General features: G+C 39.8%; 1 protein-coding gene across 2 annotated transcripts in view; it reads right to left on the reverse strand.

Moving 5' to 3' along the window:
- The window catches only part of LOC103354985 (histone deacetylase 7-like), a 43,190-nt gene that overhangs the window by 10,547 nt on the left and 13,702 nt on the right, over positions 1-18,941 (reverse strand). For both annotated transcript variants that reach the window (XM_008278615.1, XM_008278616.1), the window contains exons 2-19: positions 12,483-12,667; positions 11,813-11,900; positions 11,293-11,401; positions 10,934-11,013; positions 9,873-9,986; positions 9,400-9,497; positions 8,827-8,925; positions 8,177-8,330; positions 6,415-6,653; positions 5,685-5,930; positions 4,970-5,168; positions 4,689-4,822; positions 4,438-4,558; positions 4,279-4,328; positions 2,924-3,031; positions 2,648-2,703; positions 1,389-1,476; positions 653-772 (exon numbers count right to left, since the gene is read on the reverse strand). In XM_008278615.1, the coding sequence (XP_008276837.1) occupies positions 653-772; positions 1,389-1,476; positions 2,648-2,703; positions 2,924-3,031; positions 4,279-4,328; positions 4,438-4,558; positions 4,689-4,822; positions 4,970-5,168; positions 5,685-5,930; positions 6,415-6,653; positions 8,177-8,330; positions 8,827-8,925; positions 9,400-9,497; positions 9,873-9,986; positions 10,934-11,013; positions 11,293-11,401; positions 11,813-11,900; positions 12,483-12,667 (2,288 nt within the window). The remainder of the gene's footprint in view (positions 1-652; positions 773-1,388; positions 1,477-2,647; positions 2,704-2,923; positions 3,032-4,278; positions 4,329-4,437; positions 4,559-4,688; positions 4,823-4,969; positions 5,169-5,684; positions 5,931-6,414; positions 6,654-8,176; positions 8,331-8,826; positions 8,926-9,399; positions 9,498-9,872; positions 9,987-10,933; positions 11,014-11,292; positions 11,402-11,812; positions 11,901-12,482; positions 12,668-18,941) is intronic.

Below are 18,941 nucleotides of genomic sequence, written 5' to 3' on the forward strand. Positions count from 1 at the left end.
ATTGTATATTATATTCTAATAATATCAGCTCAAATTACAAAGTCACATCGTTCAGATCCTAGTTGTCTCAATGTTTTATTGGACTGTGACAGCTCCAACTGGTCAGATATTGTAATCCTAAGCCCTCACAGCGCTAGATAACAATCTATAGTAGCCTGTCCTGTACTTTTAATTGTGCGGTGCAGACTGCAATCATTAAGAGTCAGACATGATGACAAAACTGAGGTTATAATTGGAGCTTTATATCATGTTGATTATTAGTTGATTTATCGTTAGAATTATTCTTCCTGTTTTGACAAGTAAATACTAAACACAAGGCTCTTGAGCTCCCTAATGCCCGACTGGAATGACACAATTACCAAATGATTGTATCCCAACATATTTATCTTCATGAGACATGGGTGGTATTTTTATGAACAGTGTATCTTAGGCAGTCAAAATAGTATTCGGAAAACAGCTGAAATATACTCAAATAAAATATTCTACTAATAAAGACTGCAGTCTAAGAATAAAGGGTTCACATGTGTTATTCTATTGTTTTCGCTAGAATCTAGGTACATGCAAGGACAAACAAACACCCAGATGTCACCATGACAACACAAACAAAACCAGAAAAACACTGTATTGCTGTGGAGGACTGTTTTGTACACACCTCACTTGGATGTCCACTACCAGGAAAAAAGTTGCCGTCGTCATAGCGATGTAGAGAGATGTACAGCACGCTGGAATCACTATAAAAGGCCTCCTGGGTGCCATTGCCATGGTGCACATCCTAGACAATGATCAGATAACAAGGTTAGGAAGTCGCCAAGGGCCGATGCAGGCATTTCACACAATTAAAACCTTGATGGTTTCACATATTAATTAAAAACATCAAAAAAATCATTAATAAGACAGATTTGGTTATCTATTCTGTTACTGGTGAGCAGGGTTTGCAAAACCTGCACAGCTTTTCCCTGTCAATGTCAAATGCATTTTAATCTTGAGGCTTTTTGATAAAGCAGGTAGTAATTCGCATCTGATGCACTAATATGCCAGAGAGCCTGCAGTGTGTAAAGACATGGTGCAGGCTCATATGCACACATGTTGAACAGAGACGACCACCTGGCTGTGGATCAATATCTGCACATGTATGTGGAGGTGTGCGTTTATGTGACTGTGTGTCTATTCTAAGTATATGTGACAGTTCAGTTCACACATGGATACCAGAGATAACAGTGTCTAAATGAACTAAATGATAAATAGGAGTGCTACTGTACAGATCTGCTCTGCATCTGGGGCCTTGTTTGTACCCACAATACATATGTGTACTTAAGCATTTGTGTTTTTGTCTGTTTATTCCTGTCCATGTGTGGACCAGTGGTACTGGTCATGCGGTGGGTCCTTACCCAGTCCACAATGAGGATCTTGCTGACGTTGAGTTTGTGTTGGAGCTGCTTGGCAGCGATGGCCACAGAGTTGAAGAAACAGAAGCCCCTTTGGACAAACAGACAGGAAGAATGGCAGCCACATGTGTTTATCAGGACATCTTCAGCAAATTAATATCATACAATCACCATATGGACCTTAGGAACCTTTAAGACAAGTCTTTAGTTATGTGGTGTCATGTGGTGGCTATTCAGTCCAGGCTATGACCGTCACTGCACTGGCTACAATGTGCAAGTCACAGAGGGAAACACATTTACAGCAAATATTTGGGAAAATGAGGACGCTTAATTTCAAGTTATTGTGTATTTCATCTTCCTCTGCTGACAACAAAAAAAAATGTCTTTTTACTTAAGAATATCATGCCGAGTCTAAAATCATGCTCTCCAGAGAAATGCAGAAACCACAAATTTTGTGACAAACAGAAAACCAAGCTTATCATAAAATTCACTCCACATTCCGAATGATAACACAGTGAGAAATGCTGGCAGGATGTGTGAGATGATTTCAGAGAAATGAACTCACAACTTGGTGCAGCAGATCCCTCAACACTCACTGTCTACAATAAAAGTATGCAAAAAAAAAGTGTTGATGTATGAAAAACAATAGAGGAATGTTGGAAGCGGCAGTGTCAGCATGGGTCGTAAAGTGTGAGTGCCTTTGTGTGTGTGTGTGTGTGTGTGTGTGTGTGTAAGTGAATGGTATATATTATATGCTGTCCAAACTTTGCTCATCAAGAAAAGTCATTATCATCCCATAAATAACCAGTGACAAGCACTGCTGAGCACACACACACAGTCCCAGCTGAATGTGGTTACTTGGCTAATGCCTCCTATCAAAGACTGATACAAATCCATGCACACAAGTATGCGCACACACACAAATACACACATGTACAGTGCACGCACACATGCACACAAGCTCTTTTGAGGTGCTTTGCTTTGTGTCTTGAGAGCTTTAAAGCAACTGAGCAGAGGGGGTAGTTTGCCTCGGGCATCGGGCAGGTAGCACACACACCACACAAACTCAGACACACACATACATTAAGACAGAGAGACATAGGCACTCTCTCTTTCTCTCTCTCTCTCTCTCTTTCTCTTGCTCAGAAGTATAGCTGATCTGCAATAAATCCTTTGAAACACTTTGCAGGCCTCCTGGCTCCTGGTATGTGTGTGTGTGTGTGTGTGTGTGTGTGTGTGTGTGTGTGTGCTGCTGTACTTACAGAGGGGAGGAATGGTTTGCATGGTGTCCAGGGGGCCTCACCACTGCGAAGCCATTCTGTTAGAGCAAAAAAAACCCAAAAACTTTAACACCTTGCTGCTTTTATAACACTATATCCCCCAAACATCACAGTTTAAAAAGGGTTCATGTCTTTGTGTTGCTGCTGATAGATTTAAAATTATAGACACTAGCTGGTGAGTCAAGTATATTGTAGTGTTTACTCCACAACTCCTAAAATTCTTGACAAAAACCCAAGAAAAAGGTTACACAGACACACCTTCAGCTCTCCTTGTGCCACCTTCAGTGCCAGGTCTGTGACACATCCTGCAGCAATACGGGAAGCTGTTGATGTGTGATGTTCATTCCAAACTGTGTCATCATCTACCTGTCAGTAAAACAGCGGGAGACATGCAGAGTCAGTTTAAAAGTAAACCACACATGCTAATTGAAGATGCCATTACAATTACTTCTGTTTTAATGGGTGGACTATTCATATTTATACATAATATTGACTGGTTGAAGTCAGATATATTTACAGAAATCCAGTCGGACCAGTTTTCAGAATTTTACCTGCTGGGGTCACCACATTTAATTTAGTCAAGCTGCTACCCAATAAGAAACTTGCTTTTGACATTTCAGCCTATGAGGATTTACATGAAAATACTTGACTTTACTTTTATCTACATTTTAGAAAAACATTATGCCTTAAATATTCATCCTTACATTGTTGTGTATTCATGTAGTATATTTGAACATAATGAAAAACATGTGACAGCGGACCTTTAACTTCTGTGCACACTAACAACCGTTGAAAGACTTTTCTCCCCCTCCTGTATACAATGACTTTCACTTTGCTGCACCTATTGTCAGTAAAAACAAAACAAAACAAACATCTTGTGTTTCTATTTATTCTACTCTATCCTTCAGAACTTATCTCTGGTGGTGTGCTGCTGTACTGCTGTGGAACAATGAAATCATAGGAATTTCTTTTATCACAGACTCTGCCATCTTGTTCCAATCACTCCTCTTCACCAGAGAAGCCAAGGGCCGGAAATCCAGGCAGATCAGTCCTCTTATCAACTGACACCCAACCCCCTTCAGCTTTTCCTCCTCTCCTTTCCTCTCCTGTCCTCATGCTTCACAACAGTTATTGTGGGCATTATTATCCGTCTTTTGCCATTTCAGAGGAGAAAAGTTTTTCGGCCCTCTTATGCCCCTTCATTGTTCCCTCATGGTACATTGTTTAATTGAATCAATTCTGGTGTCCTACTTTTGCATTTGCTCTTATTTTAGCCCTTTTGCATCCTCCTTCTCCCTCATCCCTTCCCTCCCTATTTCCAATTCAGTGCTGCAGTCTTTATGTGTGTCTTCCTTCTTTCCTTCTTCCTTTCTCTTTCTCCCACATCTCACCTTTGTACAGTCTTTGATTTTTGAGGTTTTAAAGTTATCTTAGCCAAAAACAATAACATTAGCAATTTGTAGTATAATTAGCTTAATTGTGTAATGAGGCATAATCAGCCATGTAATGTTTGCTGTTCAGCAATGCAATTAGATAAGTGGAAATATTCCCACATGACTTGTGTTTGAAAGGGGGCTGTGATGCGTGTGCGTGCATGTGAGTGTGGTGCTTACCCCAACCCCTCCACATGGTAACATCACAATAATCTGTTGAGATAGGATTCCTGCAGGAGAAAATCATAGCATTCAACAGTCATGAACACATTACTTTTGGTAGCTTTTACAGCATTGTTACTGTTATTTTTATTTTTGTTTTACCATTATCAATCTTACCAGCAAGCTTGGGGTTGTCCAGTTTTAGGCGGTTGAGCGGGTTGGTGCCGAACAATAGCACGTGTTTTTCTGAATGGACTGACTGCAGCTCTTCTATGGTGGCCTTTCTACTACGGATACGCTACACATACACACAAACACAGATGTTTATGTGTGTGTATATGTATTTATTTATATATATATACATATATATGCTCATGATGTCATGGTGTATGCATCTGCCAGTGTAGTGTGTGGTGTGTGCATCATACCTCACACTGGCTCCTTAAGCCTCTTTCATGCAGTCTGGACCAGATGCTCTGAACTCTTCCTGCATGCTCAGGGTGGCGACTGTTGTCCCCACAGATACACTGGTGCTTCTGCATCTGAGCATCATAAACCAGACCTATATACATACACACACACACATACAAACACAAAAACACGCATGAGCTAACCTTATTTTCCTTCTCTTCTGTATTGTTAGAATCACATTGTATGCAGCTTGTAGCTTAAATATTTTCATGTCATAGATCAAAAAAGTGTGACTCACCTGTGGTGAAGCGTAGCTGGATGTCCGTAGCAGGGTTGGACAGTGACATGGAAGGTATGGAAGTGGGTGGATTTGAAGTTGGTGGCAGAGAGGTGGAGGCTGGGGAGGACTGGGTTCGAGCCAAAGGCTGGTGGGGCCAAATTAGGGTAGGCACACTCAGGTGATCCATCTGGAGACCTGGTCTAAGGGTCACCTGTCTCTGTATGTCCCAGAACAGTGGGTGATAAGGAGAACAGGCAAAGGGAATGGAAGTATTTAATAGCAGCAGCAGCACATGGTAAAAACAACCCTCCATGTGGTAGTCCAATACCTCTAATCAGTAGATTGTATATAGTAACCATCAGGTTTTTTTAACCTGTATAAATAAAGCAACAGCGCCCCCTGATGGCAAAATTGTGAATTCATCAAGTGAATTGATGTGCATACACGAGGAATGCAAATTTTGAGTATTTCTTTTTCCTTACAATTACTGCAGTAGCTATATCGGTGGGCATATCACGATCTGCTAACCTGGTAACTCATACCCAGTACTATCGAGATGCACTAATTGTAAGCAATCACATACTGAGGTCATTAATTAAGCTAAGTTCATTAGCAGAGATTCTGTGTCAAATACTTTTTTCCAATGCCAATAGGAAAGTCAAAGCATTGAGAACATTTTCTGTTTTAGGAAAAGTAACATGTCATCCCTCTGACAGTGACTTTATATCAGTACCTGACTGAAAGGATGTGAGGGCTCAATCAAGCTCTCCCGGGAGGAGGTAGTCGACTCTGTGTCGTAAACTGAGTCTGTGCTGGCAGTGCTCTGTCTCCTGCGGTAGCCATCCTCACACACTGAGCCTGGTTCTGAGCCGCACACGGACCCCGTCCCAGAACCTGATCCTGATCCGATCTCCTCCAGGTCCATGTCCTCCGATGGAATTTGTGTCAGGCGAGGCTTCTCAATGGCCTTGTTTGTAAGCTAATAGAAGACAGAAGTTTTACAGCGTTCAACTCTTAAAGTTGCTAATAATTCATTTCATATGCATTTGTGCATATAATAACCAATGACTGCAGTTAGAACGTCTTGACTGACAGAGAACTGGTTTGGTTCTGATTTGTGAATGAAGTTCAAGGCACTTCAGTGACAACCAGATGCTTGTTAGATCTGAACGGAAATCCTGACATCACCATCATGAGTGGGCATGTATAAAGCCTGTGAAAACAAGTGAACAAAATGCCAGTACGGACATCTGCTGAATTTTAGCAGATTCGTTTTCTGATGGTTGAAAACCCAATATGTTTAGGCAAATATTATCATTTTTTTGAAAGGGAAATTCAAGAAATTCTAAAAAACTCTACAGAGTCAATATAATAAAGAACATTAGTCAGTATCAACATCATAATTAACTGTTTTTTGTTTTTTTTTGTGCAACATGCTTGTGTCCAAGCCTGCCCCTGGTTACCTTGCTCAGGTGTGGATTCTGCTTGAACCTTTCCAGACCGCTCTTGTGGTATTGCTGGGGCAGCTGGTGCTGGTGCAGGTGATGGCTGGTATGCAGAGGTAGGGGCGAGTGGCTGTAGGGTGGTGGCTCTGAGCGTGTTCGCTCCAAAGGTTTGTGGGAGGACAAGGTGACTAAGCCATCTCTTCTAGAGGGGGAGGACAGGTGAGGCTGCTGCAGAGGAAGAGAGCTCAAACCATGAACTGTGGAGAGATGAGAGAAAGGAAGTGGTTACAACAGTGTGTTAAGAAGAGGGCAGACAGAGGCAGAAAATTCAAGGTGAAAGGGTAGATGGGATGGAGATAAATCTGACATAAACTGCTAAAGAAACATCTTACAAGAGGGAGGAGAAAAGTAAAATGTAAGTTGAAAAGCAATGCTATGGTTTAAGGGAAACAAAGTGGATACAGAAGAAAATAGGCAAAAAGAGACATCTGATCAAAATATAGCAGTATAAACTAAATAAATTATTCATGTCTGATTAAGGAATAGAGTGTGTAGTGCAAAGTGAAATACACCATAGCTGTACTATATCTTTGAAAAAAATAGCAAGAAAAAAAAAAAATTTTTCTTCAAAGATAATATGTTCGTCTCATTGTTCAACTCAGTTGCTTACAGTTGCAGCATATTAAGTGGCTTGCAAGTATATCATATTTCTGTATTGTTCGCAAAACAGCATCACCACTAAAAGATCAGTAGAGAGCGCCATTGCGCCATTTATGATATTCAGACAAAAGAAATGCTACGCAAGACAGACAGGACATTAATGTTCCTGCAGTCATCTCATATATAACAGTAAAGTACTGCAAGAAAAGAAAGATGTCTCAAATTTGCCCAGCTTAATGTGTGACCTCAAGCACAAGACTCTCAAAAAAACACATGACATTCAGTATACCCAACGGACACTGATGCACACTTTTCTCTAAGTCTGCTTCTAAGTGGCATTTAGAAATGTATATACGCCACAAGCCACCATGTTCTACTACTGCTCCACACCAGGCCTGTTGTTGCAACAATCATCAACAATGACTCAAAAACTGTTCATGACACTTTGGAACAAACTAGAATATCATTATTAATGCTGTACAGTAGTGATGGAGTTTGCACACATGGCTAATAATCATTTAATCATGAAAAGTATATATTCTTCTTAATGAGAATGTTGGTATATCTGACATCGATAGCATCCATATTAAATATATTATCCTTATCAATGGTGAACAAAGTTTGAAATTAAGCACGTTATGCCTCTTTTATGTACAGCTATGTGGCTCTAATTTGAATTGCTTTATTAATTTATTCTCTTTGCTGGCGAATGTGTTTTTTTCCTTAATCAAACTGCAATACGGTATGGTCCATCCTACTCATTTTTTAAATAAAACCAACAAGACATCAGTGTTTGGAGCCATGGAATGTCTACATTATTCAATTAGGTCTCAAAGAGCTGTGACAAATATCCAGTCACCAGAAATCCTCAACAATAGCAAGGGCTTGTTTACTCTATAGTAGGTGCAAGTGTGGGTATTTGGATGAACCCAAAGCATCTGCCATTGACAACTAAGGTCAAAAACCTGCTGCATGGATGACATGACTTCATCAATACTACCACTAATAAGATTATTCCAATATGCATACATGTTTCTTGTCAAAATGCAGGTGTTCTGTATTTGTGCATACTGAGGTATTTCTGCTTCTGCAGTAACACTTTTGAGGCCATACAACTCACGCGAGACAAGCTGGGAGCGCAGTAGCCCGGTATGTGGTTCCAGTATGAGCACAGGCTGCAGGCGCTGAGCTAGGGCAGAACTGCTTCCTTCCAGAGGCAAGTAGACCTGATGCAGAGCGGACATTGCCAATGGCCTGGCTACTCGCAAGTCAGCCTGGGGAGAGAGGACAGAACAAGAGAGGAGAAACGATAATAAGAAATGCTGCAGGGATCACAAGGAATTAGGAAAGCCTTCGTTCCGGTTGCAGTTTTACAAAAATGAGCAAAATGGAGTGCGAACGCACAGATCAAGGGCTTAATGGACTGTCCAAACGCAGGGATACTACACAGCAAACGTGTTACCAGTGTCATCAAGTGAATTAATTACCAAGAATGATTCACAAGATATGAAAGCACCATGAAGAGCAAAAGGGAAGTGAAAGCCTTAATCTACCACACATTTCTTAAAGTGTTACAATTTGCATGCATTATTTTAGACACTTAGTCTTGGATACTCATAGACTCATAGCTTGAATTTGTACTTATGTGAGATGAATTACTCAAACTGATGCATTGATAAAGAACTTGTTTGTGTTTTTTTGTTGCATAACAGTCAATACACATATTTATATACAGACTGAAAAGGAAATCCTACAAGTATTGTTGCTCACCTGGGCAGGAAGTCCAGCAGTGATGTTTGGCATCGCAGTGGGGTTGTGAGGCAACACGAAATGTGCTAAACTACCATCCTTCAGCAGTAACCTCTGTGACTGAATGAGGCAGAACTTTTTAATTATACACATTATCTATATATATTATCGAGCACAGATGACTCTATTATCCGTATAGAACATAAAATCATCACAACATACACATACAGAACTCTACTTAGTGCTGTAACCAAGAGCAGAGCATTAAGTTTATCAACTTAATGCAGGGGATAAATATGATTAACTTTCTCAAATCTTCCTGTTTAAAGTGTTTGGAAGCATTACTGTATTGTATAAATAATGTAAATACCCAAATAACAGGTTAAAATCACTGGATAACCCTTGTGATACTTCATACACCAAGCAGGACAGCATTTAACAGACATGTCATGAAAGCAGGACACTTCTTGTCCCTTGTGCTGTATTGTGTATGCTTGTATACAACACAAACTTAACCCGTGCACTCGTTATATGCTAATGTGGAAAAGAAAGTCTGTTTGATTGCTATGATATTAATATAAAAGAAGGGTTCACCTCATGAGCCAATGAGAGGGATCCATTTTCTGAATGGAGGCTGTCATTTGGTGAGCTGCAGCCAGAAGCTGGGTTGCTGCTGCTGCTCGGGGAAGAGTCTGGGTGAAAGAATGGAGAAACAGCTATAAATGACATGAAACAGCATCACATGACAAAATCGAAAATGAATTAAACTGTGTCAATACGTGTTAGGATATGGGTTGAAACTGTATGATGCATCCTCCTAAAAATATCTTACAAAATGTTTTATGCTAAAATGTAACAGAAATGGAAATGGTACACCAAAACAACATTAACTTGTAATAGCAACAAAAGAAAACAGGAGAGTGAGAGTTGTTTGGCTAAATTGAATTTACATAAATAAAATACATATAATATTTATATTATATATATTTATATAAATAAATTGAATATCCCTTCTGGGATAAATAAAGTATTTTTCATTCATTCATTCAAAAATGCAGATACTCTACCCAGAGTTTCAGTCCTGTGCTTGACAGCAGGAGGGGCACTGATCTTACGCTGCAGTGGGTTTGGCCTTGTGGTGATGAGTTTCTTTAACTTCCACTTCAGTGTGGGCTCAGAGACTGCACATAGACAAATACGTATGTCAGGAAACACACGCACAAACGCATAACCATACAAAGACAGAGATGTAAGTATGCCTAAGGTTTAAGAAAAAAACCTAAAGATATCTATTGGTCTTAAACTCATAGAACTTGATGATAAACCTTTTTATAAATCTTCTATATAAGCAAGAAAGCAACTACGCAGTCGTGCATACACTAATAATAATGTGTTAAAAACAAAATCAAGTTAAAGCAATCTGAACCATGCAAATACCAAAACCCTAGCCGAAAGTATAAAAAAGTTCCATGTATACATTGGTCAGTCTCCAATAAACCCAAACAAAGTAATCAATCAGTGGCTGGCTTAGAGCAGATAAAAGGCAAATTTGTATTGTCACTGAGCCAACAAAAGCACTGGAGGGTGTGTGTGTGTGTGCTAAGGGTTCTAGGGCAACGCAAATAAATAATGGCTGGTGTACTCGCAGAAATGTACAGGAAGGCAGAACCACTCCCACTCTCATTCACACAGTGAGGGAGACCTGCTCCAGACTCTCACGCAGTTCATTTTACACATACCAAAGTTAAAGTTATGTAACTGCTTTGGTCTTTGTGTCTCACTGTTGCTGTTGTTTTTATGGCCGTTCAGCCTCTCTCTGGCCCTGCAGGCCTGATGCCTAATGAGTTTCCTTCATCTCAATTGAAAAGACACTCCCGTGCATGGTCATTGTCTCCCTCACTTTCTCATTCTTCCATGCAGAATATGTAACATAAGGACAGTTTGCTGAGACACTGAAAAGTATCACACTAAACAAAATATTCCACCGAGCTATGCAGTAAGATGACTTGGAGTCTAACTCAAGTTACACACAGCTCGCCACAAGAGAAGAGATCTGAAATGGAAAATCACCAGTGACCTTCACAGCTTTAACCTCAGGGTGAAAGCCCCAATCATAGCAGTGTCTCACCTGTTCTTCGCAGGGGGAGGTCCTTACGCTGGTCACAGGGTGTAGGCTGAGGATTTGGGGAGATGTCAGGGACTGGTCGCCTTGGTAACCAAAACAATACCAGATAGATTGCTTCACAAATGTGTGGGAATGAGGTAAGTTGCTCTATTGTTTTATTTGGAATTAGGTTGTATTAGTTTAAATAAAGTCAGAAAGGGAAAAGACCATTTCACAAAAGCAATACTAAAGACAGATTTTTCAATTTATCCATCCCATTGTTCTGCAGTATTACCACAATACAAAAGTCATATGTTTGCTGGTGATGTGTTTGTTCTCACAGTCTGTGTTCTGCATTTAAAAGTCATTGATGTTTCTCTTACCCATACGCTGGACTGTTGGGGTTGGGAGGAACCCTGTCATGGATAGGCTGGCTCTTCATGATTATATGCTCACGAAGTTTCTGCCTGACCAGGGGACTGGCTATAGCACCTGGCAGACAATAAAATCCATCATGAAAAAGACAATGATTTGCAAAATACACATCCATGTAACAGGCAGACTGATAGCCAACAGTGTGACTAATAATTAAGTATCCAAATGCAGTCATGAGACTACAGAGATAGGATCTAAGATTCACACTTCATTTCTTCTACATGGTAAAAATAAAAAACAGCACAAAGTATTTCCTCAAACAAATGTGTTTGGCTTTGGTTTGATATGAGTACAAATTTCCTTGGAATCTGAGAATACATCACAGTGCTGATGGAAATCCCCTTCTTTTTCACTGAAACATACAGTGTGCTATGACTCAGATGAAGAGCACGTCAACGACCTTATGGTCTTTCACAGAACTTACAAAAACACATGAGAATATGAAGTAATTCAACACATTCGACTCACTCTGCTCATTTTTACTCTTTCGTATCAGCTGTTGCAGTTCTTCTCTTTTCTCCTCCTCCATCTCTCTAGGCCGTTGTTCAATGTTATACTGAGAAGAAATGAAATGAAGAAATATTAACAATAACCAGTCAAGTCTGTGTGAAGTTTGCATGTGAGATTTTAAAAGGCACAAACATTGCTACTGTCACAGTCTCTAACAAGCAAGTATCTGTATACACATGACCATTATAAAGGAAGTGTACACTGAATGAAACTCTTGACGAAAGAATGCTGGTACTAAGAGTGCAGCATAGATCAGCTGATCTGTGATAATTGTCGATTAGAGTTAAATGCTGAGAAATTGGTCTCCCTACAGTAACCTGATCTATTTCTTACTCATTTCTGCTGAATATTGCGCCTGTGGTGAAAGCAGTCGGCTTGTTGTTGTGGCTGACGTGGCACAAGGTCTGTCTGTCTGCCTTATACTCATTGTGTCTCACGCAAATAAAATGCTAATGTTGCTTGCTGTGGCAATATTTAGAGGAAGTCAAAGTTTTAGGAACATTTATCCTTTTCGTGATACCCCATTCATTCAACCATCACAACTGCACATTCACATAGTTGCTGCTGAAGCTTCATTATATTCCCCCTAATCTATACAGGCTAGACTAACACCTCAGTCTGGCCTCACCTGTAAGTGCTGCGGAGGAAACTGCGGGCAATGATGAGTGGTGAGGGGTCCCAGGAAGAAGGGAGGGCGGGGAGCCAGCATGGCCGTATCTGGGCCTGGATGTAACAACCTGTGGGTCACGCTTAAGTCCATTGGCTGGTTCCCACTAACGGGTAATGAAGCCTGGTTTCTGATGATCACATCCACTACAGATGGAGAAAGAGAGAGAAAATAACAAGATCAGTTTGTTGAAAAGCTACACTGTCTGCACTTTTGGGTCCAATGTGGGTTGTTACTTAGAGGATGAAAAAAAATCAGACTGTCCCTCTGGAGTACTTCTTACTTCATGGATTACAGCTCTTAGTCTTTAATATGTGACTGTTTTACAATGTCTTACATGCTGGTCATACATAGATCCCCATCATTGATAAAGAGTGAGAAAAGTGGTGCAAATGTCTTAGATTTGCAGTTCAAAACACAAAAGGTCCACTGAGGAAGTATGTATTTAACAGATATTCATAGAAAAAGCACAAGAACAATTAAAGAGTCATTTACTGTTTGGGTTTTACATAAACATATTTAGCATAGGTTTATGTCCGGATGTGAACTTGAACTTTGCCAGTCATATTTCATTTCATTCAAGTCTTCCTGCCTCAAGTGAACTGGCCAAGGTCCAACATTGCATTCAGGAAAGCAAAAGAAAGGGATGTTTGTATATGTTGGAGTTGGAGGTTCTTAAAAAAAAAGACATCATGAAAGAAATGGGGTGGGGAGTTGAACGTTGTGTGGTTAAGGCATTTGGGTCAGGCACATCAATCTGTCATCACCCTTCCAGGTTTTGCTAAAATGAAAGATATAAAAACCTAAATTTAGTAAGACTGGGACAACTGAACCAAGCCTCAATGTCCTAATGAAAGACAGATGTCTTTCTACAGGTGCAGGGCAGAGCAAAAGGGATTTGATCCATTTTGCAAATCCAAAGGCCACTGTAAATATCTTAGAGCAACACAAATTATTTCACGTTGAATGATTTAAACGTACAACTTGCATTTCTGCTGCTCTCCATCAAATCAATCTATCAGTTCACAAAAGACGTAGTTTGATGTTGTCGTGAAGTAGCATGGGATCATGGGCGATCTTGCCTTTTACATGATTGCCATTGAAAGTCTATCTGATGTGAGGCAGAAAACATGGTTGCGAATAAAGTAATGTTTTAAAGTTTTATTCACATTATGTTTAGCCACGGTACATAATCTCTATCTGTCTAATGAAAGAGCCACATGTAAACTCACCTAATGTTAATTAATAAATTATCATTAGCATACAGCTACTGTAGCTAATACTATGTGGCAAATTCAGTTGAGGTGTAGTCAAGTGCTATGATTTGTGGTCAAAACAGCCTTTGTCAAAACAGTTTTTGACAACATTAAATTTTTCTCAAGTTTTATGAAAAGAACAAAAAAAAAAAAAAACCAAACAAAACAAAAGCAAATGCCAGCTCACAGTGAATTTGATACTGTTTTCATGTGTCAGTTTGACTGACACCTGAAACCAATAAAGATGATGAGGAATGTTTTGGTACCGATACCGAAAAGCGGAGACAGATACAGTATGGAAGGAGACACCTTGCTCCCTCTGGGGTAGAGGGACAGTGGGAGGGAGAAGAAGGATGTGGAAATTTACTGAACCTGTACGCTTGAATGACTGCAACCCAAAATATTACTCAACATTAGTCACATAATTCCTGTAAGTGGATGTTCTCTTACTGGCATATCCTGTTGTATTACATTTACTGTTGTGGATAGTACTGCAACACAGTGACAATTCTACAGTGATATGTTTTTAAATGTTGGAATGTTTTTAAATGCTTTGTTGTTTTTAAATGTTGTAAAGCACTTTGCATTGTTGTTGTTGCACATGAAAAGCGCTATATAAATAAAATTTGATTGATTGATTGATTGATTGATTGATTGATTGACAACATGGCCTCTCACATCCCAAATCTCAGAAAGTCTTACTTCATCGCAGTAAATTCATTTGCTCTGGGAGGTATCCAGTTAACAAATTAAAGATTACATCCTCAAACCAACTATATTTATAAGGTACACTAAAAGATTCTGATATAGTAACTAGATTTCAGGCATAAGGTTTCTTTTTTTAACAGACGATGAGCCCAATCACGCTGTAACTAGATTTCATTTCTAGAGTTAAACACACAGTGTTTTGCAGTCTGTATCATCAGTTTGTACCACTGAAATTAACAGCAGCTTCAGCAAATATGGTGTTTGGCTTTAATGCAGCCTGCAACCCACCAATAAGTTACAGACAGTTGACAGATCAAACTTTCAGTATTATAACACACCAGGCCAGGCTGCAAACAAGTCCTACTGAACTGCCCTACTGTCAGAGATTAGTAGGTTGTACAGAGCCAGGCAATGTGGTTTGGCCCTCATTCCAAAAAGCAAGGCTAACTCAGAGAGAGAAATAATCATGTCCGTGAAGGCATTTTGAGTTGACAAAATTCCTACGAAGAAAGAAACACTCCCACGCTCCTCTTACTGCAGGTTATGTGAGACTTAAGCACAGCAGAACATTAAAAAAAAACAAAAAACAGGCGGGATAGTTTACAGTTCATGATAATATCATACAGTTTAAGCCAAGTGGTTTCAATTCTGTTGTCCTGCTTGATAGGCCAAGCCAGGGTTCATGATAAGGCTATTTATTCACGTTGACAGCCTTGTGTTTTTGTGTTTACTGTAAGTGTGACACAAAGAAAAACAGAAAGATAAAGAAGCTTTTGTCTGACAGCTAAAACTCCATATGTGCGATTATTGGCACAGCTCATGATAGAAACACTGGGAAATACAGGGTGATAAAGTCTCTTCTAAAAAAGCATGCTTACAATTTACTTGCTTCTTGCTCTGCAAATTTTTTCTGCATCAATGGAATCCTATCTTGCCAGGTGATGTAACAAGAGGAGAACAAGACACGTCAGACAAAACCTAATCTGAGAGACACAGAAATATTTGAGCCTGTCTCGCTTCCAGCTGATTCATGCCTGTGTGAATGTACAGAATGCAATGCTGTTAAAGCTGATGGGGCTTGTTGTTCTAAGCTTCAAATACTTTGTTTTACTATAATTAAAAAAGCGAAAAGGTGCAAGATGAAGCACCAGTTGCAGCCGTACAGTATGTATTACCAGAAGAATGTCTGCGTGTTTTCAAAGGAAATCAGACAATCACTGGAGACGCAGAACGGCGGTGGTGTTGGTGGTGGGGGCTCATATAATCTGCGAACACCTTCTCACACACACAAACAATCACCCAACAAGTCAGCTCCCCTGAGAGAGAGGAAATGATCAGGAAGTCAGCTTTACTTCTCATCTAAACAGAAAAAAAACATCTGTGGTATGTTTCTACCCAAAAAACTGCAAATGACATACAGTACATGTCTGACTTCTTCTCACTTTCAGCATGACACTAAAATATGTGCTGCCAGAGACACATTGTCTACACTAACTGACTGTTCTGTATTTAAAACATTTTCTACATCTTCCTACAGTTTTAGGAAAACGCTACACTTCAAAACAAATATGTTTTGAGTTTTGGTACTGACACCGCAGCTGTTACTTTAGGCAGAGTTACAGTGTGACTCATTGCATGACTGGACACAAAACCAGCTTGGTCACCACACTGTCTATTCAAAGAATCAACTAAACAGTAAAGGTTTCTTCTACCCCTAACCCTGAAGGGTTTCAAAAGCTCCTGATTGCTTCTGATCATATTACCAAGAGTTCACTGAGAGAGGACATATACAGTACGCACTTGTTTCAACATCACATTACCAAAAAAGTAGTGCATTGAAAGGTATTTTTTAGCCAACATTATTTTTCACAGTCTGCTATTTATCAACTGTGTTTTGAAAAATGCAAAAAGCATATTATTACAAGATCAAATCTGGAACATTTTAAAAATAAGGAGAAGTGCGAGTTGATAAGGTCTGTATGCGTGCTTCTCTGTCTCTCTTTTGAGCGTTGTGGTTCTAAAAATAGGCAGGAGACAAACTTCTGGTTTCTGTAATAGCATATTCGTTTCACAACCATCACCCTCTTTCTGTGGGCCCTTTGCAGCAACACACTGAAGCACTGACACAAACACACACACACGCACGCACGCACGCACACACACTATGGACACACCTGCACACACATACACTCTACTGGTGCGCGCACACACACTCACACACACACTAGCACACACACACAAAGAAACAGTGACTTCCTGTTTCTAAAGTTAGTCTGCACCATAACATCCTCTTGGTTCATTTAGGCAAGCAGAAGCTGCTATTTTGGTTGAATGGCTTCACTGGCTCCTTTCTGCAGCTTGAGAGTTACAGATATCCTTTAGCAGTATTTATATCCACACTGTGGCTAAAATGTGCTTTGTTTATTGTTGGGCTATGGTGAACTCCACAGTGGTATTGGATGAAGTTAAATCTGGATGTCACACTTCAGGTTAAATGCTAGTTACTGTTACTATATACATAAACACTTGTGCAGTAGACGGACGGTTTACGCCTGGTGAGATGAGTAAAGAGGAGGAGTTCAGACAAAGTGTTGCATGAAATATTAACAGAAATATTAATATAGGTCTAAAGCATGCCAGCTTGTGCTAAATTCATAATGTTTGCATGCACACTTTCTGTTAATAGACCCACTTGCACACACAATATCAATTGTATGACAACTACTCCACCATGCTGGCCACCTTCAGCAGTCCACCTATCCCTCCGTCCCTTACTCTGTCCCTCCCCCGTCCTAACGTTTATAGGAATCCACAGCTGCTGGGCACATTCTGTCCCTCTGCTTCCGAGCAGCTGGAGTATCAATCTCCCTATGTGTTCATCCATATGTGTGTGTGTGTGCACGCTCGTGTGTGTGTGTGTGTGTGTGTGTGTCCATACTATGCACCCCAAGATATTAATAGCTTGCAGTTGTTTCTTTTGAGTGTACACAGCAGGTCTTTGTGTTTGCATAAGTAGGATCTGCTTGTGTGACAGTTGAGGGTGCATACACGTGTATTGGTGCATCAGTGCTGCCGTGTGTTGGTGCCCGTGTATTAATAGTGCCCATTTGTTTCTTCTGAAGGAACACTGTGGCTCTCTGTGCAAGTTTCAGCCATGCAACCGTGCCAGTTTATTTTTAGTGTCACCTGTCAGTAAACACTTGGGGTATTGTGCGTAATCATGCAAGTGCACATGTGTTTGAGGACACTGAAGCTTGTGCATTGCTGTTTCTCAAAATATTAATAGCATCACACCACTTGTTTTTATGAGTGTGTGGCATGTGCGTGCGCTTATAAGTGTATTAATAGCATTCCCAATTGCCCACACATGTTTCTGCATGTATATGGCGTGTGTGTGGGTAGCTGTCAGTAGCTTCAGACTCATAAATGTCAGCTCAAATGCAAATTAATGTGAATTACTTCAGCCAGCCATTATTGGCAAACTGATGATATTTGATAATAATAGCTTATTCCAATATTAGCATACCGTATGTTAATAGATGATAAGTGAACAGATATTGAAGCGCGTACATATTCAATAGAACACATTCTCAAGTATGGCTGACTCTCACATGTCTTGATTTAAGTTTCATATTTTGTTATATTTGCTATTTATTTGTAGTAAGTTAAGAGACATTTTCCTACTGAAGACAAATTTGCTACTTTGTGCATTTCTTGATTTGTTTTAATAATTGTTTGGTAATTGTTTTGCTATAAAATGCCAAATCACCTTTTTCAAGAGCCCATAGCAATGACTTTAAATTCCTCGCTTTTAAATGTGTAACAGCCCATAAAGCGAATGTGTGGAATTTCACTATGACACTTTCTTGTTAGAAAAAAAGGAGAGGAAATGGTACACTGACACCATGTATGGTATTTTTTTTATCTGCTCCAAAAATCCAAATACAATTCAAAAAGTCTTCAAAAATCAAACCTAAGAAAGACTTGTTATGGATATCTGGCATTCGTTTACGATTGCAATAAACTCTTTAAAACATACTGCACCCTTCATTTCTATTACCCTCAAGGCTTGCCATGTAACAACCTATTATACAACAACACAAACCATACATTCCTGCACTTGACTGTCAACAGGATATAAGCACAAACAAATATAAGACTCCTTTACAATCTACTCTTTTTTTTCGGTCATAGCTGTCAATACTGTTTTGTACGGTCCCTGTCACCCTCTTAAACCAAAAGTTCAGAGGTCAGACAGTTATAAGTCTTCTCTTCATGGCGTGTCCCTTGAGGCAGGATGGGAAAAGGTGAGGGGTCTCCAGCTCACTGTGGAGCTGAGTGTATTTGAGAGAGTATCACAAGCCAGCATGCTTTTTAGTGTGATTCTCCAGCTTGATTTCTCACAGACAAACAGGCTGTTGATTGTTGAAATGGTTTCATTATTTCTTCTGCGGGT

Source organism: Stegastes partitus, unplaced genomic scaffold, assembly GCF_000690725.1.
Source record: "Stegastes partitus isolate 25-593 unplaced genomic scaffold, Stegastes_partitus-1.0.2 Scaffold128, whole genome shotgun sequence".
NCBI lineage: Eukaryota > Metazoa > Chordata > Actinopteri > Pomacentridae > Stegastes > Stegastes partitus.